The sequence below is a fragment of the Columba livia genome, chromosome 4, assembly GCF_036013475.1.
Source record: "Columba livia isolate bColLiv1 breed racing homer chromosome 4, bColLiv1.pat.W.v2, whole genome shotgun sequence".
NCBI classification, from domain to species: domain Eukaryota; kingdom Metazoa; phylum Chordata; class Aves; order Columbiformes; family Columbidae; genus Columba; species Columba livia.
This window is the reverse complement of record NC_088605.1, coordinates 12,050,205-12,073,025: the sequence shown is the minus strand read 5'-3', so window position 1 is coordinate 12,073,025 and position 22,821 is coordinate 12,050,205. Positions and strand designations below refer to the sequence as shown.

General features: G+C 39.5%; 1 protein-coding gene across 8 annotated transcripts in view; it reads right to left on the bottom strand.

Annotated features, from left to right (window-relative positions):
- Window positions 1-22,821, bottom strand: part of AFAP1 (actin filament associated protein 1) — a 119,589-nt gene that overhangs the window by 54,828 nt on the left and 41,940 nt on the right. For all 8 annotated transcript variants that reach the window (XM_065062553.1, XM_065062554.1, XM_065062555.1 and 5 more), the window contains 2 exons: window positions 12,388-12,516; window positions 7,009-7,106 (listed from right to left, as the gene is read on the bottom strand). In XM_065062553.1, coding sequence (XP_064918625.1) covers window positions 7,009-7,106; window positions 12,388-12,514 — 225 coding nt within the window. In that variant the 5' untranslated portion in view covers window positions 12,515-12,516. The remainder of the gene's footprint in view (window positions 1-7,008; window positions 7,107-12,387; window positions 12,517-22,821) is intronic.

The window sequence follows — 22,821 nt, the reverse complement described above, 5'->3', positions numbered from 1 at the left end:
AGAGAGATGAGCTTTGATTAATGCTGGGGAATACTTAAATGAATATTACATGAGAAAGATGAATCTGAATTTTAAGCAGCACGAGACCCTCAGTCAGAGGTGGTTATTGAAGCTGTGCTCAAAGAGGTGTCTGTATTCCTCATCAGAGACAAAATCACCTTCCTCTTTCAGGAGTTATTAAGCTTATCCAGGGACATGACATGACAGTGCAGACAAGACGAGGTAGTATAGTAAGAAAAGTGTGTGCAACACCGTTTCAACTGGAACGATATTCTCTATGTGCCTGAGCATCGGTTCAAACAAAAACAATAGGATACTTTGGTACTTACTGGCCTAATTCTTTTCCTGCTTGTTTGTATATAGCACATTAATGAGCATGTTTAGAAAAGCAAATAGTCTGGTTCCTAACTATCTGCACTGGGAGGCTGTTTTATGGGCAGGTATAGCACAAAAACAACAAACCAAAAACCTGAGACCAGAAGTGTGACCTTGTTATGAAAAATGGTGGGACAATCTCCTATCAAATCTGCAGCATTAGTAATTTAATAGCTTTCTTCTGTGGAAGTCAAAGATCATTAGCATCTAGTAAAGACAGAAAAGTGGGTATACAACTTCTCAATGATTATAGAATCAATATGGTAAACCAGTTCAATCCTACTCTAAACCTGACCTTCTCTCATCCAGTTCAAGTGCAAATTCCAGGTACAGGCAGTACAGCTCATTCTAGCAGCTTAGCCATGAAGAAAGCTTTGAAATACGGTGAAATGCATTGTTCTGAAGGTATGTTATGAGTGAACTGAGAAGGAAATTAGTTTAACTAAAACTTTTCTGTGACACCATTTGCAAATGTGAAATAAATCATCAACAATAAGGCACTAACCCCACCAAGGAGAAATGGGAAGGGCAACTACATGACCAACACAAAAAAAAAGGCTGCAAACATTTCTTTATCCTTATTTCTTATGCAACCACATATGAAGACCAAAAGCATTCCACAGAAGACTGCTGTTCTGGTCACCCATAATCAAATTAGAACATGAACTTAGAGCAGTTGCACAGGAGAAACGCTGATACAGGAACTAGTTCAATAGAACTGAACTATAGTTCAAAATGAGACTAACAGGGCCTTTCTTATATGCCATGGAGTGAAATGAAACCTGAGAGGAATGTGGTTGTTCTTTCAAAGGATACCTGAGGCATAGGTACCGAGGTGAGGACAAAAAGCTACTTAAACACAAGGAGAAATGCTGGCAATCAACACTGGGACGCTGGCAAACTGAAATAGTCAGTTAAAGAAACTTCAGTTGTAATAAACAGATTTTGGTAAGTTTTTGAAAGGGTTAATATTTTATAATTATTTGCAGGAAGAGTGACTGCACTGAATAATCAAAAAGGCTCCTTTTATTTTATTTATCCTTCATTACGGAAGAACTTTTTGAGATCTGTTCAAAGTGAAGTTATTAGACAGCTCTGAGTGAAACAACTAAATTTTTGTTGAGTTTATTCTTGTGGCTTTAAAAAATGTTCTGCAAGGAGAAGAACTCCAAAGCTAATACTAGCTTAAGATTATGTTTTAAGAATAACAGAGAATAACAACTACTTTTCAGTGTTAGAAGAAAAAGCAAGAAAAAATAAAGATTCACAGCCATCCACCTGGGACATGAACCCCTTGCTTTTGTATGTCACTGAACTAACTGCACATTTTATAGGACTCCTTAAGACTGATACATCTTTGATTGTCGTTCAAAAAATGATTAATGTAATTGGTGATGTATCACCTTAAAAATCCTTCTGATATCAGGATGATTTTTTTTCTTCTCCAAGGACACCATCTCCTTTCAGCAATTTTTAATAAATATCTGAGAGTATACCTGACAGGCAGTCAGATAAAGGGAGGCTGTCACATTGCTTCTCCACAATAGGAAACACGTTTATATTAAACACTCCTACAGAGTGAGTGTGCACATTGCAAGAAAAGGGTTGGAGGAAGATGACCTATCCTTTTGATTTATATCTACAGGGGTTCTGGCATCTTGCTGGACACTTGTTGTGCTTAAATAATTATTAAACTGTCAATATTCCAAGAAAAATAAAACTTATACTCAATTTTACAGTGAAAATCGTGCAAAAAAGCTAAGTATGCTGTTTGTATTTGATTTTGTTGGACCGCATAGTGCACTGAAATCACCAACTGTCAGATGTGATATGAAAACCAAATGTTTGGAGGCTAGAAGTATTCTGTCACTATCATGCTGTGGATAATTTATGCCAGTAATCCTCAGGCAGATCTGAACAGCAGGACACACCGGATAGTATCCGATTGCCTCAGCGGAAAATGCACTTCAAGGCAACTTGGTGATAGTGCAATGATGGGATCCCAGCTGCTAAACCACCAGCAGCACTTTAAAATATGCAGAGAGCATTGGCTCTGTTATTCGTCCAAGCCCATCATCTAGCACTGTGTCTTGCCTGTCAAGCACAGGGGAATATCATAAAAGTACAGGAAAGACATGGACCTGTTGGAGAGGGGCCAGAGGAGGCCACCAAGATGATCAGAGGGCTGGAACAGCTCTCCTATGAGCACAGGCTGAGAGAGTTGATGTTGTTCAGCCTGGAGAAGAGAAGGCTCTGGGGAGACCTTATTGTGGCCTTTTGGTACTTAAAAGGAGCCAATAGGAAGGATGGGGACAGACTTTTTAGAAGGGGGTGTTATGACAGGACAAGTGGCAATGGTTTTCAACTAAAAGAGGGGAGATTCAGGTTTGACATGAGGGAGACATTTTTTTTACAGTGAGGGGGGTAAAATACTGAAACAGGTTGCACAGAGAGGTGGTGGATGCCCCATCCCTGAAACATCCCAGGCCAGGCTGGACGGGGCTCTGAGCAACATGATCTGGTTAAAGATGTCGCTGCTCATTGCAGGGGGGGTGGACTAGATGACCTTTGAAAGTCCCTTCCAACTCAAACTATGCTATGATTCTATGAAAAGTAGCTGCTAATGTAGAGATAAGAAAGAAGTCTAAAATACAGGAGCCCTTGCAGTAAGCTCATTCAAGAGGGGAAAACCAATAACACTATTTCAAACACAGTGATCTGCTCCTCTGCTGCTGACCCAGGCAAAGCTCCCATAGCTGCTGGCACTGTATGCATCCCAGCAAGCATATACTAATGCACCCAGGTAAGTGGCATTTCAGTTCTGCAGCAGAACTTCGAGTTGCCCTTAAGCTCATATCCTTCTTCTGTAGCTTTTACTTCACTGTCCATCTGAAGAAGCTGTGTGCACAGGGCAGAGCGAGGATTTGTGCTTTCTAAGCTTGACAGAAAGTCTGCTAGACCAGGGGCAGGCAAAGTAATGTATACAGAAAAAGAAAATTACTAGAAGATTGTGTGATTAGGTATTCACTTCACCCAAGTATATGCAAGGTCCAATTTTGTCCCTTGATTTTAAGACCTGATCCAAAGCCCATCGAGTCCAGGAAAACTCTCTGGGCTTTAATGTGTTTTAATAACTGGAGACTTCATTTAAACTGTTAACAGCATGTCTCTAAATAAAATGAATTTTATACTCTTTGCTCATGGGCTGATGAATAACAAAACTGATACAGGATTTGGCCTGAATAAATATGCAGGTCTATTTACAGATTTACAAAGGAAACCTTGCACCGCACCTGCCCACACATAATTCTGGTTCCTGGCACTACTTTAAGGAGTATTGAATTCCTTCCCACCCACACATCTTTACATAGGTAAAAGCTTAAACATCAATTCAGACTAAACATTTTTGAACGCAGAATCCCTTGAGTGCCACAAAAAGAAACAGTGGTGTAAATGAAACTTTAATTTCCATCATGCTCAATAACTGATGTGCTAAAAACATTGATTTTAAAATAGCGCATAGTTTATTTAAAGTTACTGATTCCCACTTCCAGTAAATTGCTGTGTTCCAGCAGCACATTGTGTTTCCAATGGATGCTGAGACCACTGCTAGATGTTATTCATCAAGTGGAAAAAGTTTCTGTCCTGAATATCTGAGAAAAGAGGAGACACACAAGATGATTTCCGACTAGCCATGTGAAGAAGGGCAACCTGGAACAGAATTTCCTGGGCTCTGGGTGGGCCCAGGAGACTACTTCCACTCGACTATGAAAGCACAGTCTCTGAAAAGCAGCTAGGAAAGGTAGCACAGTATTTGTTTCACTGACCAATGTAATTATGTACAGTTTCTACAGAGACTGGCATCATCAGCTACAAATTTTTAGAAGTCCTTTGATTTATGGTAGTTGAAAATCACCATGCAGGAACATTAATGGAAGGGAAAATTAGATCTCAGACACTCTCACTAATGTCCAGCCTGGTGTAAAAAGAAAAATAACACAACAGCCTACATCACATCTAATAATAATGAGAGGCTAACAAAGAGGCATCTAATACAGAAGGGTTTCCAGAAAACAGCTAACGGTCATTTCCATTAGTTAGCACGACTTCTGGAGAGTTTCAAACAGTCAGACTGGGGTCTGAGATTTTCACAGTGCCCAAAGGTCAAAAAGCTGATGATTTTGTCCTTCCCTTCTGACTCCACCTGGTCTTTTGCAGGACGACAATAGTCTGTCATCTTTTTCGCAAATTATGATGTGCTACCATCTTAAAATAGCAAAACTCATAACCAGTACTTGGATAATGCAGGACGAGAGGCCTGGGACATTTCCTGGCTGATCTCAAAGTGGCACCGACATCAGGAAGGGAGGTGAAAACCACCCTTGCCTGACAGCAGGAACAAAATTGCAGAAAAATTGGCAAAAATCAGCTTCCACCACTATGGAAAAACCAACTCAACTTGGTGACTTCACCGAGGTGAAAGCGTCCACAGCATTACAGGCAGGTCAGAGAGGAAGGCCATGTTCAGCCTCCACTTTGCCAGGCTCAGCCTAGGAAGACCGCACTCCAGACCAGCCAGCTCTGTGTCAACTTCCACAGTAATTCCCACTGTATCTCAGACAAATATTTTTGTTACTCCAAAGTCCAAACTGAACTACTGCAAAAACCAGTTTTGACCTCCTGGACCTAATTCATACTTCACACTGTTTCACTTGCTGCAGCTGTACCAACTTTAAGGGAATTTACACATTAGTGTACGAGAAAGGAAAAGAAGAAAAGTAGGTCAGTTGTCTTTAGAAAAACAACTTCAGTCTTCAGAGCAAATTTATTAAACTCGACCTCCATAAATATGAGAGAATGAGGATCTCAGTTGGCTTGAGTTTACGAAGCTAACACCTGAAGTCTACATTTCAAAGGCATGTGCATTTTGCATAAATTTCCTGCCTCTCATCAACCCCTTCCCTTATAATTTATGCTATATGCATCTTGAATTAAAGAAAAATAATCATTTTCAAGCACTGTTAACCATGAAATGGATTCTCTAGGTTTCACTGCATATTAATAGGATGGATTTTGCAGTCATTCAAATCTATGCATAATTATTTTACAGCATCACTTTTAGTTGAGTGGGGGTTGTTCAGCCAGGAAGAGAGAAGGCTCTGGGGAAACCTTGCTGCAGCCTTTCAGTACTTAAAGGGGACCTACAAGAAAGCTGGAGAGGGACTTTCTACAAGGGCATGCAGTGATAGAACAAGGGCTAATGGCTTTAAACTGAAAGAGGGTAGATTTAGATTAGATATATGGAAGAAATTCTTCCCCATGAGGGTGGTGAGGCACTGGAACAGGCTGCCCAGAGAAGCTGTGGATGCCCCATCCCTGGAAGTGTTCAAGGCCAGGTGGAATGGTGCTTTGAGCACCTGGACTAGCGGAAGGTGTCCCTGCCCGTGGCAGGGGAGTTGAAACTAGACCCCAACCCAACCCATTCTATGATTTTATGAATTAAAATAAAAATTAAAAAAACCTTGTTCAGGTCACTAATCAAAAGCTGGTAGCACTCAGGGAGAAACTATGTTTAAGGTGTTCTATGCAACAGAAGTTTGCTGGGTGTTTTTTCTTTGTTCTGCAGTATGTAACATTCTTCACCATCAAATAAAGTTTATGATGAAAGGCTAGTCAACAGTTTGATCTGACAAATTAGTTATTACATTCATACTGCCTTATAAATATCTTATATCTTCGCCTAAATGCGATAACAGAGTAACACAGTAAAATGAAGCAGAACATTAGTCATCCAGTTGCTCTGCCCCTGTAACATCCATCTGTACTTCCTGCTTCAGCCAATGAACGTGTCCTCACAGACTGCCCTTATCACTATGTACAAAATTTTACACAAATGAATAGAAAGATGGAAAACTTATCAGTATTAGGGAAAAGGCAGCGTTCACCTTTCAACAGGTTAAACAAAATGTTTTCTTCAAATCTACTGTAAAAAACAAAGGAGCATTAAAATTTGTTTATAGCTTATTCTGTAACAAGACAGCTGCTGCCAACTGGAGGAACTGACTTACAGATCTCAGTTAGTATCTTTGCTACAAACATCTCTGAGAACACACACTTCTACTTGTTCTACAGGGAATTTCCTACCCAGAGACTCCACACTAAAGGGCACTAAAGGCTTTTTTTAAAAAAAGAAGTATTCTTCCTTCATTTTAAAACTCTGCACCTTCTTTTTGCAGCTACCAAGGGGGAGCCTTCTCATAAGCTCCAGGAGAAGGTGATCCTCAAAATCATAAGAAATTGGCTGGGACCTGTGGACTTGACCAGGCGAACCTCCAATACATGGCAGGTCAACCTTTGAAGTTAAGTTGTGCAGACTTTTACCATTTGAATTTTGGAAATTATCAGAGATTGCAATTCCACAACCTTCACAGGTGACCTGATCCCGGGCTTATTTCATAAGGAATTTTTTGCCTTGTCTTCTGCAAATTAAACCCAGTTCCCTCTCACCAGAGGTGAGAGGAATAATAACTTTCTTGGACCTGCAGGCTCCTGCCCCTTGTAACCATTTCTGTTTATGCTTCTCACAAACATACTCTATCTTCTATATATTTATATATTTAAATTAACACTCACCAGCCACTGCTGAGGTATTTCTGGCAGAGGCATTTGAGGAGGTGCTGGCAAACTGTTGGCAACTTCTTGCTTCTGTACATGTTCTTTTATTTCAAAACCTGTTGAAGAGCAACAGATATCACTTAACACTTTGGTGGACGCAAATGTGACATTATTTTCCACACGTGGATACCATGTCTGACTGCCACACACTGAAATCTGGCACAAAGTGGTGCTCACAGCCTGCCTCCCAAGTGCGGTTGCTGAGGCAGGACTGGAAGAATGCTGGGAATTCAGGAATTTAATCAAGCAGAACAAACACATACTTACTCTATATGATAAAGACATATATGTTATTTGGATCAACAAATACCAGACAGAAAAAATTTACAGGAAATCATTCTGAACTGCCTATCCATCTGGAACTTGAAGGCTTAAGCAGCTACAATTCAAATATGCTGCCGGGCATCTGCCATACAGACAAACCATTTATGGGGGGAAGACATTACACTTGTGAACATCTCAATGGCACCATACAGTGAACAAAACATGGTCATCCCATGACCAGTATGTGGCTGGCTGCCTTTTACCAGTGGAGATGAGCAACACTTGTTCCCATGGAACATTTTGGATGGGCACCACCTTCCTGCAGAAAGGAGTTCAAAACCACCTTTCATGCCAGAAGAGTTGGGAAGAGGGGAGAAGAAAAGGCCCTGCCTCCCTCCCTTCCTGGTAGCGATAATGACAGCTATTTGGCCAAGCCCACAGTGCCCGTGGTCCCTGAGATCCCTGCTGTCCCCACTGCCTCTGATCACCGAGCTGTGGTGCGAGTCTGCACAAGTCCTGGGAGATGCTGGATGCTACAACACTGCAACCTGGAGCACTTTGCTGCTGAGGGCACATTGCCCTAACCAACTCACCATTAGCAGAACCACACACTAATCATGTTTTCCCACCATTTCCTTCTCCCTCTCATTTTTTTAAAATAATCCCACAGTTTTCCAGGCAAATATGAAAAGGGAAAAGGAGCCAAATGCAAAAGCTGCTTTCACAGTCCTTTGTATTGCTTCTTCCTACCAAAGGAAAACAGGAGTGAACCCACTCATTCTGAGTTTTTGACACAACAGTTTAAATCCCAGTTGAACTCGCTTCATAAGAACATGATATTGTTTATTTTTCTAAATATCAAAAGGGAGATTAGGGTGCATCTCCTTGATGTTCTGGCAAAAATTCAGTCAATGGACTGTACCCTGCTTACCCCTAAACTGAATTTAGCTCCTCATGTTTAGTTTAGTTTTTAAAATATATATTTACATAGTCAAATGCATGTCTTTTGGTGAGGATCATATAATTCTTAAAAATGTAATCAATGATGAAATGTTTCTTGTCATAATAACCCAGTCCCACTGGCTGTGAATTCATGGATGGAAAAACAACACTGATAAAATAAACTGGCTCTAAGGGCCACAGATTCTTTTTTCTTCCTACAAATCAAGAGGGGATTAGTTATGGGAAACATTCCAATTTTCTTTTTCTTTCAGTGTAACTTGCACTTGTTCCTCCTTGTGTAGGATGATTCCTGATTATGACTGCTATTCATACCAACGTTTCCCATAACAACCAGAAGTCAAATATGAAGGGCTTTTTACTGGAAAAAAATCAAACCAAATCAAACCAAAACAAAACAAAAAAAAACCCCAACAACAAAACAGAAGAAAAAACCCCCACTATTCCATGTGAATCCTATTGACTCTGTAAAACTAGTTTTTCCCCAGTCTTAAACTGTCCTTAAGCTAGAACCTGCTCTAACATTCATCTTCTTCTACAAAATTGTACAGCAAAGTCAGTATTATAGGTTTACAGCATCGAGTCCTTTTAAGGAAAACAGGCAATATTGACAGTCATATTAAATTACTAAGTCCACCAAGAGTTCTTATTCCAAAATAAACTGTTTGTGTCTTTGTTTTCTAGAAAAAAGTATGAGTTTCAGAAGGAAATGCCAAGTGTTTTGTTCAGCCCTACAATTGATCGGGCATGCCAAGGCTCAGGAAGAAAAATAAAGTTCATAGTTTTGCCAGCTATTCACAGTAACGACTGGTTTGGATGTGGGGCAGATTGGGGCCGAGTAACTATGACCTGAAGAACACATCTGCCTGGCACAGTTCTCTTGGTTGTAGATATTAAACGAAGAAAACATCGTGCATTTGGGAGATGGAACAAAACAAGGCAAAAGGTTTCTGAAGAATTCCCCAAGTAAGAACTTACTGAGTTTAAAGTGTTTTAGTAAAAGCCAACCAGCCCACTACAATAATTTCCACACCTTTACAAAGAAAAACATAATTGTCCACTTCCAGATGTTATAAAGAACTCAGCCAGTTCCCAGTTGCACAGATCCTTCATTATTGTTCCCTGTTGATCTTAAATGGTTTGCTCAGGCAATTGAAATATCCTGTTGGATTCACACAGTTGATTTTTGCAAATGCATTCAAAGAGTCTGAACTCAGCACAGTCCTCAGGCCTCTTAAACTGTGCCAGCGACCCAAGAGCTCTGGTGGAGTTATGTGGGTGGAGTAAAACAACATCTTGAAAAACAGACTCCAAATGACAGTTCAGTTTAGTTACAGAGTACTGTGGGGTTATGCATCTTTTATTGCTTTTAACTTTAATGAAGGGATAAATAGTTTCAAAGGGATGGGAGTACTGAATGTTACAACTGATAAAAAAAGCAGCAGGGTCAACTCCAGTAAAGTACACGACTCCTTGGGTATTTTCACACACACTTGAAGCCAGCACAGGATGGCAGAGCTCCCAAGGAGGCAGCTCCTCTCTCCTCTCCCTCCCTGCCCTGTTCCTGTCCCTGTACCAACCTCTCCTCTGTGCCAGTGTAAGCATCTGTGTGGCCTCAGGTTAAACCAGACCAGGGAACTGACACTGGTTAGGACTAAACCAGCAAAAAAAAAAAAAGCAAATAATGCTTGTGCTAGCAGAAAGAAAGATGCAATACATGATGAGCAAGAATGAGTAGCCTGGGGAGAGAAACGGGATGCTTTTTTTAGAGTCCATGCTGGCTTACACTCTATTAAAACTACAGTTCCATAAACCAGAGTTTATAGACATATCAAGCATAGTGCTGTGACCTCTTGCTTAACTGAACTATGGGATTTCCTTGAATTAATTCTTGTTTGAACTAGAGTACATCTTTTAGCAAAATATTCCATCTTGATAAAATGCCAGCAATGGCATGCAGACCTTACTAAGTTCTTCCACTAGTTCACATCTTCAGTGCTCAAAACATGTGCTTTATTTCCACTTTGAAACAAACATTTAGCCATTGCACACTGTTTTTTTGTTGTGTAAATCTAAGCCCATTTGCAGGCATTCCTTTTTTACATGGAGGTTAACTGTGATACCTCGTTTTGGATAATTTGAAGGCATATTTTTGGATCCTTTAATCACTTTTACAACTTTTATTTGAAATGTGTCCTTGAATATAGGCACTAGAAGTGGACAAAATGTTCCAGTAACAACTGCACTGAACCAGGCCCTACCACTTAACATATGGCTTTCGTATGGATCTTGTTAATGGATGGATCCTCTAATAGGATGTAATGGATCTTGTTATAGATCCTGTAATAGGCTTTAAAACCTAAACAGTAGATGCTGAAAAGCAGAAAGCTATGGTCCTTGGGTCTTTTTATTCTTGGCCACATCTATAGTCATAAATTAAACATGCCTGCGAAGGTGCTGTGGTTATGGAGAAATTTATATCCATACGGTTAGTCTGTCACCCTTCAAAACCTAGGTGGAAGGTGATTATTTTCAACTGTCTGTTTGGAACAGATCTCTGCTTGTGCTCATTCTCAAATCATGCCTAGGAACTGATAGAGGAGACGAGTCAGCTCAGGCCAAACCCATGCCAAGGACTACTCTGTAATTTAACAGCATAAATAATTGAGTTCCAGGAACCAGAAACATACCCGGTACTGTTTAATTTACTAGTAGAGCAGTAGTTTTTGTGTCCTGAAACACCACCCACAATCCAGAAGAAAAAGCTATGACAATCCATCCCTGTGTTTGAAAAGCTGGCAACAGAATGTTGTCTGACTTCTTGAGGAAGTCAAATGTTTTTCATATTAAATCTAGTTTAAAAGGTTAGAATAAGAACACAGTGTCAGATCAGTATTGTTGAGGTTATTTTAAACTCTTGTAAAATACAGCTGTTTCTAAATATATCTATTGGAGGTTCTCACCTATAGATTTTGGTTTTGAGGAGTCTAGTATATTTTGATCAGCTTTTGGAGCATGAATCCCCCTTTCACAACATGTGAAATTGGTACATGCCTCCTTCTCTCTTTAATAAAATAAAACCAGCAATGGGTCTTTAAGAATGTCAAAACTGAAATAAGGACAATCACCATTTTCAATTTCATCTCCCTGGACTTGCATTCTGGGACAAAAATTACTTCTTTACTGAAGAGAGGAAACACTGCATCAAAGAAGAGCATAGTTTTTTAGCACTGGAGAAGAAACAAATCATGAGAACTGCAGCTGCTCACAATGTGGCACTTTTCTTCAACACACTCTGGTATTTTTTAAAAATCTAAACACTGGGAGTTTACACTGACAATATTTCTGGTAAATGTAGGAGAGACAGAGGTCTTACAGCCCAGACGCCTCTTTATACAGAAAGGTGCTGCAAGGAAATACAGGAGTACTCTTCAAAAAAAAATTAGGGTTATTCTTCATATAAGCCCTGTGGAAAGGTTGCTGTACACAGTGAACCACTTATACTGCATTCAGTTCCATAATCTTGATGGAGACAAAAGCAACTGTGCAATCAGAATGGTTTTAGATAGGAAGAAAAGGGGAAAGTGAATATAATTCTAATTGCAAAACGCAAACAAAGTATGTTGACAGCCATTTCCTAGCTCTGGCTTGGCACTCCTGTATCAGTCACACATCCCCTCAATATCAAGACTTTTGATGGATTTGGGTCATTTGACAGAGACACAGCATGCAGTACCCCCACATCTATAAAATGCTGCTGTGCCCAGCACTCCCTGATGCAGTATTATTTTCCCATCAAAACTCATAAATAGCATTGCTGCCACTAATAAAATGAAGTAACCGCTCTATCAGCAGAAGCGAAAACATTCTATCTAGCACGTAATTTTGTGGCTGGGTTCACCCCTGTGCACCCAAGATACTTCCAGTATGCCATTTGCTATATTTTATTGTCGAACATGAAGGAAAGCATTTAGGAAATATACACTTCGGCTTCACCCTGTCTTTCCATGTTCCTTCAATTTAGGGCTTGTCTTTAGCCCTGAAAGCTATTTCACTGAGCACAGACTTATTCTCTGCATTCTGCAAGCAAGGAAACCCACCCATGACACTGACCTTTTGATGACTGTATCCTCAGGAGGATGTTAGTTATTACTGCCTTCTTCTCCCTGACAGTAGAAGTTAGATATTCATGGTCCAGAAGTTCAAGAAACAAACGCAGCTCAACTATTAACTCTTCCATGGCTGAAAGACAAAAAAAATATTACTTTTTCTAAAAAGTTCCCTTAGATAAAGTACAAAGCAAATTCTCATTTATTTACACTCATAGTTATTTTCTAGCATTTCATAAAAAATTATGGTCATCCCTGCAGGAAAGAGACTGTATTCATCAATAAAACCAACTGACTGGCCCACTGCTGAGCCTTACTGGCATTTGTAGCAGTTACCTCAAAACTGATGCAGAAAAGACAGTTCTCACACACCACATCATCAAATCAGCAGTAGACAAAAGTATAATAAGTGCAGGAGTGGTGGCCATCTGCTTTTCTAGCAGTGCCACACTAATTCGCCTCCCTTTAACAAACAATTTCTAACTGCAGAACAAAATTATAGTTTGAAAAAGTTTTGAGACAAATTGACAAGTTCAAAAAACTTTAGGGAAAGTCTTTCTTTCCCTCATCTTATTTCTTCTGTTTGCTGTGGGGAAAAAAAGAAAAAGAAAAAAAAAAGGAAAAAAGGTATTCCTTTTCTACAGTGATTTGTCTTTCTTATAACTTCCAAAGACAAGCTCCAAACCCTGGATTCCCAATTATGCACTTCGTATTTCATCCTATTTCTACTATTCCAGATCTCAAGGCTTTCCAGTTCTTTGACAAAATGGCATTCCTTCTCTGCATACTTTTTGTTTTACCAACAAACTTTATAAGTACATTTCTACTTTTTTCTTTTTCCTTTCATATTAACTCTGAGTCTTGCACTGTCTTAATAACTGCAGTAGCTCAGGCCATACATGTAACTGCATTTGTTACAGCCTAATCATGTAATACGTATTCATTAGGTACATTAGAAGCCCATGGTTTTGAACCTCATTTTCACGCTTTAGTTCTCTCATGATTCTGAGGTTTTCTGGTCTCTTTGTTTAAGTGGACTCTGCTTTTAGTTTAAGCTTCATCTTGGACAGAATAATTCACATTTCCATACTTTCTGTATCTGATGACATTATCCTCGTTAAAAGATGAGAAGAAACATCCATTTCATTCCAGGGCCACACCTAGGATTAATCTTAGTGCTATCCTCATTCAAAATGAGGATACTTAAATTTTTCTCTACTTATTCCACATTTGTTTTTACCATTTTTCGAGGCCTAACGAGGCGACTGCTGCTAGGCCTCTTCAAGTGTCTAAAAAGAACATTCCTTGCTGCTTACTCCCTTACCAGCCCCTCCCTACTCCTAAAACCTTTTCTGATACGGTTGTTTACTCAAGTGAACCTGGAATGGTTTTTTCCATTTCTGAGAACATGTCTGGATATTCAAACAACTTTTGGTCTAGATGCATTTGTTTTATCCAACACTTGAGCACAGCACCGTGCAAGGGAACCTGCAGATGTCGGCTACAGTCCTACAAAGAACTGTTGGCCCCTTCTTGTCTCCAGTGAATCCAGATTCCCCCACTTGTTTGTCGACTGCAACTGCCAGTACACTCTGGCTACTCTGGCAAGTAGCTGCCTAGAAGTCCATCAGAAATCCAATGTATTTCACAATCACCGTATTACTTCCAGTGTTGTTAACATTATGGAACAACTACATACATGCAACACAGCTTTCTGAGGCAAAAAGGTTCAGATTTGCAAAGCGGTGATCACAAGACTCAAGGAGGAAAAAAGAAAGAGTACCTGTGACCCTAAAAAAATGATAGCCAAATAATCAGCTCTTATTTATGTTTTAAATAACACACTTTAGAAATAAGATCTATATTCCACTTAGTGTATAGTGATCTCTTGCCTTTAAGTATGCTTTGAAGATAAGATATATTTTCATTGTTGTTATGAATTTTATTTTAATTGTGGAATACATTAATCTTTTTATATTTACTTACTTATTATAGTACACATATTTCAAAAGCAACCAATACAGTAGAATCTAGACAGTCATTGTGAAATCTGATCAGTATACAGTACAATAAATGTGTATTTTTCAAGTAAGTCTACAGCCATATAAACTACTGTCTGTAATTGCATATATTACCGCATTAATATATATTTGCAATAGCATGTTTTATGGTTTCTTTACTGCAAGGACTGTAAATAAGTTGAAAGGGAGCTTTCCCTTCTCTTCACCATGAGCAGCTTGTGTTACTATAACCCCATTTCTTTGCTGAGAACCTTCACTTCTGGGAAGGGAGAAAAGGATGAAAGCATCAGATATCACTGATGTGCACAGTGTGCATAACTGTTTTCAGTTATTAAAAATGATAAGATCCTTGTACTCAGGAGCTTATAATCTAACATAAACAGATAAAAATGAAAACAGAGCAAGAGGGAGTTATGAGGCAGAGACAGGCAAAGAACAGAAAAGGAGATAGGAAACCGCTGCTGGAGAGACTCCTGGGAGCTGGCATCAGCACAAATCCCTCCTGAGGCCTCCTCACATAAATGTGTGGCCTTCTCCTTTGCCTCTATGTCTTCAGACGAAGCCTGCATTGCAGTCATTGGTGACCACAGCCCATTGATCTACAATGACCAAGCCACTTAAGTTACTGGAAGCAGTTTCACTGCCCCCAGCAGAGGATTAAAAAACAAAAAAAGAAGTACCTTGGTTAGGATGGATAGAGTATGACAAGATGAAGCCGACACCAGTGAGGCAATGCTTAAAAACTCTCGAAGCCACCGCTTTAGTAACGTGTTCATCCTAACCGCATTTACATTTGGCCTGGTGTCCAGCATTGTGGTTCAAATATCTAATAGTGCATCACAAAGGAACAGAAAGCTCAAGAAGACTTGCTCTTCCTGCCTTTGCAAGCTTACAGGTATACGACACTGACTTCAAGTAAACAGTTGTAAAAGCTAGTTTAAAATTTTATTATGACAACAGAAAAAAAGTTAGCAGCGGCTGTAAATTGCTAGGCATAAATACTTAGATATTGCTTTTCTTATTTTTCTAACAGGATCAAATTGGGGTTGTAACCCACCAGTGTGTGAAAGCACAAAGTTCTGAATTTCACCTTGTATATCACAGAATCATAGAATGTTAGGGATTAGAAGGGACCTCTAAAGATCATCCAGTCCAATCCCCCTGCCAGCGCAGGAACACCCAGATGAGGTTACACAGGAAGGTGTCCAGGTGGGTTTTGAATGTCTCCAGAGAAGGAGACTCCACAACCTCCCTGGGCAGCCTGTTCCAGTGTCTGTCACCCTCACTGAGAAGAAGTTTCTTCTCAAATTTAAGTGGAACCTCCTGTGTTCCAGTTTGAACCCACTACCCCTTGTCCTACCATTGGTTGTCACTGAGAAGAGCCTGGCTCCATCCTCGTGACACTCACCCTGTATATAAACATTAATAAGGTCACCCCTCGGTCTCCTCTTCTCCAAACTAAAGAGACCCAGCTCCCTCAGCCTTTCCTCATACAGGAGGAGCTCCACTCCATCATCTTTGTGTCTCTGCACTGGACCCTCTCCAGCAGTTCCCTGTCCTTCTGGAACTGAGGGGCCCAGAACTGGACACAATATTCCAGATGTGGTCTCACCAGGGCAGAGTAGAGGGGAAGGAGGACCTCTCTTGACCTACTGACCACCCCACTTTAACACACCCCAGGATGCCATTGGCCTTCCTGGCCACAAGGGCAGAGTGGTGGCTCATGGTCATCCTGTTGTCCACCAGGACCCCCAGTTTCCTTTCCCCTATACTGCTCTCCAACAGGTAATTCCCCAACTAATCCTGGAACCTGGGGTTGTTCCTACCCAGACGCAATACTCTGCTCTACTCTATATATGCAATGATGTCAAACATCCGAAAAGAAAAAAGGGAAACACTGTTCCCAGTTAGCAAGAAATCCTCTTTCTGTGTATCTTAAAAATACACTTTGCTTTTTTAATACTTTTTCTTCTTAAGCAAAGAACACAAATACTGCCATGGAGTGCATAAAGAATTGAAAACTCCTGTTTTTTAAAGATAGCAATGAATAAACATGTATGTACTTTGAAAAAAAAAATGCCTGTTTTCAATTCTTGGCTTATTTTCTGGATTAAGAATCTTCTCTTCTCCTTCCTAGAAATGTAACTATGTGCTCACAAAAAATAATGGAACTAAATAATAGAAAATCCACATAATACATATTTTCAGTAAGTAATCATTAGTTCTGAAACAGAGACTAAAAATGAGAGGGTTATGCAAGTCCTAAAGAAAAACATACTCCTCCAGTGAGAGATTACCCTTGGAAATCTGACATCACCACAAAATAAGAATAATAATCAGAAGACTCTCAAAAAGGGGCCAATTTATTTGACAGTTTTGGCTGTATTCTCATTGCCAAAGGAATGACTTGTAAGTGGCAGGTGGTGAAAGTCAGGGCGGAACCCAGGGATGCTAATCACAACAGTAAGCAGATTTTAGCTCGACTGAGGAGCAAAATCACATTCCATATTAAATGATGAGAAGTCTTTCTATGCTCAATAGGAATTACAGGCCCCTAAAGGGCTGCTGCAATTGCCACGCACAAATAAAAAACAATGATACATCCAGAAAGGCTTCCAAGACTGGCTCTCAAGAGTTTTAAAGTTTTTCAAGTGACAGCACATAAAAACTATATCCATGAGCCAGCAACAGAATACACCAAGGTAAAAATAATCAGAGGAAGGCAGTTACATCACACTGTAGTTTTTGTTCCAAACCAGAACGAAAACCAACTGGGATTGAAAGTGCATGATGATGTAATTATCCCAAATCTATATTTATGGGTACTAACTAGCCTATAACCATTTTTTAAAGAATACAAAGTTTTCACTTCAAATGATTAAAAAAAATCTTAGGAGTGGTGTACAAACCTATCATAGAAATGTGAATTAAAACTTAGCTTCAAATTCTTAGATGATGCTTTTGATCAGTTCCTTGCACATTTACAGATGTTAAGGGCCAGAACAGACTATGTTGATGAGATCCACTAGAAGAGATCGCATAATCTGGCTTCCTGTACAACACAGCAACTCCTCTGCTAGTATAGGGACTTGCATGTACTGAAAGCACATCTTCTAGGAAAGCCCCAAATATATGCCCGCACTCTCTGCCATACGTCCAGGGGCAGGAAGGGATTTCATTTAACGTCCTAAAAAAATTCTGTTGTATTTATGAGGCCAATCTTCAAGCTATAAGTGAAAATCAGATATTGAGAATAGGTGTACTTCAATCTGAATCCAAATGCAACCCAATACAAGCGCACACATGCACATGCGTATGTACACACACACACGCACTATATTGGGTAACCACTAAGAGGTTTTCAAAGTGGATGACCCAGCCTTAACATTGCCTTTATGGTAATTTATTGCAATGCTATATTAAACGAAACACATAGCTAATTCTATAATGCTGTTTATTCTCTGAAAAATGTTCATGCTGCAGTTTCGGATAACATAAAAAAGATTTAAATGCATCTGTGTTCTCACCTCTTAAAAATCTAAGCCTCGATATTCTGTTAGCAGTACGATACTTTGGGACTTTCTTCAGAAGAAAGTCAAAGCTGATGATGGCTGGCTGGCTGAATGATTAAAAGTTATTCCACTTCACAATCTAATTAAAGCCTACTGAGATCCAATAAGCAAAAACTTCTTGAAACATACAGACTCACCCACTCTTTCCAAAAAAAACCTCATTGGCATTTGGGTACATAAGCAACAGTGGAGAAACCAGACATATGATCTAGTTCTGAATCAAAACCAGAGTGTGAACTGCATGTTTATAGCCATTTCTACTGAAATAGTGTCATCATCCTAAGTTTTGGATGTTGTCATTTAAATATTTTAATAAAATGCTCATAATAGAATACTGCTGGGGAAACCATGTCTGTATTTTATAAAAATATAAATATCAGAGACAGTATTAAAAATATAAAGCCACAAGGAGACAAACATCTTCAAACTGTGAAGAAAAGCACAAAATCACTTCTACTTGCTTCCACTCAATCCGATAATACAGTTACAAAAATCCAATAATTAATGAAAAAGTTCTTTCATGACTACATTATAATTATCTGGGAAAAGAATTTCACAGAGAAATACACAAAATTTGGAAGCAGATAGTGATAGGGTATTTTGCACTGGGGAAATTTTAAATTTTCTTCAATATGCTATCAGAAATGTATTTGAAAACTATATAAATATCCTATCCACCAAGAAATTAAAAGACATGCTGTTTGAAGAACACATAGTGAAGAGACAAGATTTTTCAGTAGGAGAGTTTTCTCTTGCTTGCCCTGTCCCTTCTTTGCTGCCCTATTGACTGTAGGGCATGAGGTGTTGAACTCTACCTGTTAAATGTGCTGAAGACCTGCTTCAAAAAGTAGAAATTATCATCTTGGGGGTCCATGGCATTACAGGAAGAAATGGTAAAAATGTATGGTATGAAAAAGGGGTGAACCATAAAAAGTAGATGAAGTCCTAAAGATGAAGAATTAACACAGAGCAAGTAAAACACATACAAGGATTGTCATCAAACTATATAAGCATAAAAAAATAATTATATTTAAGCCTCTCTAAAACTTCATAACAATCATCTTTTGTTTAAAATTCAGAGCTCCCCACACTGTCACAAACTGTCTTTCCAGACAGCTTGGGGCAAGAGAGGCAAAACACAGCTACTAAAACTCCTCCTGTCTCATGCATATTTATGATCAACCTCAATAAGTGTCAAGGGATCCTTTCAGCCACAATCCCCATGTATTCCTCTTTTTCTTTCTGCCTTCTGCTTCGGTTTTCAAGAAACTGGATTTTACAAAACCAGCCTTCCAAAAAAGTTACCAGAGCTCCAAATGCTACTGTTGCAATACTTGGGTGATAAAACAAGAAAGGGAAAGCACTACGGAATGTTTGGACAAGAAACAAGCTGCCAAAAATCCTACTCAGCCAGCTACAGCCATGCAATGAGTGACAGCAATGCAAGAGTGTAATCTATGAGCATAAGGTAGATGGACAGAGTTTATTTTTTAAAGCCCAGACCACTGTTTAAGCATTGCCACAGACCTTGGAGAGGAATGCTTCCTTTCAAACAAGTTCACGGACTCACAAAACAAAAAAGAAAAGAACGAAGAAAGAAAACAAAGGGAAAAGGCAAAAATTAGTATTACAGGCATTTATTCTTATTAAAGTATTAATTATCTACACCGAACTCATAATATGCTAGCCAAAAAAAAATGCTGGTAACTAACTACAGAAGTGGACTTTATCAAGTTGCTGAAGGCTTTCTCTAAAAGTATATTTTTTCCATATGAGTTTCTGTTTGTTTCCCAAATGAATGTAACATACCTTGTAAAACAAAAGAAAATGGATTTCACTCCAACTGCATACCCAGCAGCCTGGCTGACACCCTCACCCTCCTGTCCCTGTGCTCACTGTGGGCATTCAGGGCATGAGTTTTCTTTTCAGACTCCCATTGCCCCATTAGGGCAAAACACTGACATTTATTCCATTTAACCATCTCCAAATGTATAGGCTGATATCATCTTGTCAGGACAAGACATTCCAGGTCTTGCTCACTAGCTCCTGCATTAGCTCAACTCCTCCACAGCTCCAAACCACAAAAGATAAGCAGGCACTACAGGATTAATAAACAGGCTCTGATTCCACAAAAGAAAAGCAGTTCCCTCATGAGGGAAAAAGGAGGAAGAAAATCTGTGGTAGGAGATGAAAAGCTGCCCCAGACTCTGGGTCCCAGGAGGAGATGAGGCTCAGCTAGCACTGAGACACAAAGCATTGCAGTACATTTTGTGAGTTCTTCTCCCAGGTCCTCAGCTGCACAGAAATCTGTTTTTAGGGTAGGGATTTCTTTCAACGTTGTGAATAATTGCATATCCAGCAAGAATGTGAGACAGTAAGTTAATGAACTTAATGGGATGGAAAAACAGAGTAGTAAAACAATGACAAAGAAATACAAATATGGCAATGGTAGGAACTGCACAGTTGCATTTGGTATTTTTTGTATTCAGCAACACAATTTTTATACATAATACATGTAAAATAGTAAACTTAAAAATGATTCAAGAAGTCCTAAGGCTGCAGCTATACCTGCAGTACAGTCCAAGAACAGTTTGCACTCTGTGAATCTGGTGTTAAAGGCTTCCAAGTGGGCAGAAATGAGATAATATTTCATTTTATAAGAACAAGCCGAGGAGTCCTCTCATTTGTATGCGAAGATGATTATTTTTTGTTGTTGTTGTTGTTTTGGTATCCTAGAAAAATTTTTTATACCACCATTCTCACTGCTTGGTCCATTGCATGGTGAGTAACTGCTACCATACATCGCTTATTGTCTGGTGCCCTTCCTAAGCAGAGAAGCATGTTTGACTTTTCCCATTAAGCTTTTGAAATTTTTTTTAAATAGATGTACAAATGTATAGGACTTTAAGAGAATATCCTGGAGTAACCATCTTCTTACATAACACTGAACTTCCCTCACAAGCAGCCACCCAAACTATAATTTTAACAGCTTTGCACAGTCTGATGCTCAAAAAGGAACAATGTCTTAGACAAGTTGCCCCAGAAAATTATTGGTTTTATGGAAAAATGAAAATCAACCTGTTGAAACCAGCTTATAAACCAAGACACAGTCAAGATGACAACAGCAAATAAAGTGTTCACATATAATGCAGTACTATTAATATTGCATTCTGTATTTAGCCCCTTGCACAGGAATTGTGTGGCATCAATGGAATAAATGGTACTGGATCTGATATCAGTCTGCGGTGGGAGACAGAAAGCAGAGTTCGAGGTGTCAGGCAGGTAATGAAAGTGAGGACTGACTTCGGTGATGCACAAGTAGGGCTGGCAGCAGAGCCTCTATGCTAAGCAAATCTACCAATGGGTGACATGGAACAGCGCTACTCCTCGGCAAGGCCATCAAAGCTTTTTCTCCAGCACGCACATACGCACACACCTTCTATCACTTTGCTGAGCTTCTTTGGTGTACCATTCACTTGGACGTGTCTCTGACACACACAATCTGTAAATGTAACCGTGAAATACATCCCCTATTGAAAACAGCAATATATGCGTTTCAACAGTGCATTCAGCTAGCTGTGATGAAGTAGGAAAGTTGTAATTCTAAAATGGGGAATTTCAATTCCTTTGTCCCTTGCAGCCCTTAAGTTAATTCTCTGAAATACATCAATGTCTCTCTGACCCTTCCTCTTCCTGGTTCTCCTAATTGATCACAATGTAGACAGGAAAATTAAATAAAATCTTAACGTTAATAGTTTCTGACCAAAAAAACCCCAAAAAGTCAAGTTCCTCCACCCAGAGGCATATTGTTCCTTTCAGCTCCCTCACTCAGCACACCTCTACAGCATGCAACATCACACTGACCAAAGGCTCCCCCACATAAACCTCCTGTGCCGACTGACAGGGTGAGTGGATTTGGTCCAGGTGCCTCTGGGCTTGGACACAGACTGCTCCAAAGGATGGTCACAGCGAACACACTAACTAGAGGTAAGGAATCAGCCAGGAGCAGAATTCACACTTGCTAATGGAGCTTGACAGAGCAACCTTCAAGGCTTCTTTTTTGTTTCCATACATAGTTAGAAGCGAAGGTTACACTTTCTCTTGAAAAGCAGATAAGGTTAACAAGTACTTCTTAGAAATCTATGAAAATTTAGGTCCCAAAAACTAAATTATAGTTCCTTAAAACCGTAGAACAGAAGTCAGAAAAAAGTGTGTTTTATATATTTGTTAGAAGACGTGCTAAAGAATACATAAGTGACAAGCTGCTTCAATAAGTCAAGAGATATTTTGCCAGTTGAGCTGAGGACTGTGTTGGAATTCAAAACACCATTTTGTAATAACATCTCATACTGCTTTCTGCCTTCAAAAATATACAGAAACTTCCTCATTTAAATATTCTAGCACAATGCTGGAGGTGCCCATGAGACTTTTAAAGAAATGCAGCTGTATGCAGGTAAGGTTCACTGTCCCGGCAAAACAGGCATTATCACAATGGGGCCTGAGACTGAACGTGCTGTAGAGGAAGGATCATGAATGCTCTGGAACAGATTTCATGACCGGATTTAGTGCCCTCAAATCTGATGTCAGAAGTTGTTACCATGTCACTAACAGTCATCTAGTGAACCATATGAAATACACTAATCATAAAGCCACATATTTTCAATAACCGGAGTACTGATAATATGGTGATTTTTGTCTCCAGCACTGATCAGATAAGAAAACAAGGAATCACACCATTAATTTCAAAAGACTTGAGCATTTCATGGCATGTAACACAAACCATGAACCCTTCCGTTAAAAATCAGTAATATGTCATTTTAATTACTGACTGTATAATGTGTCATA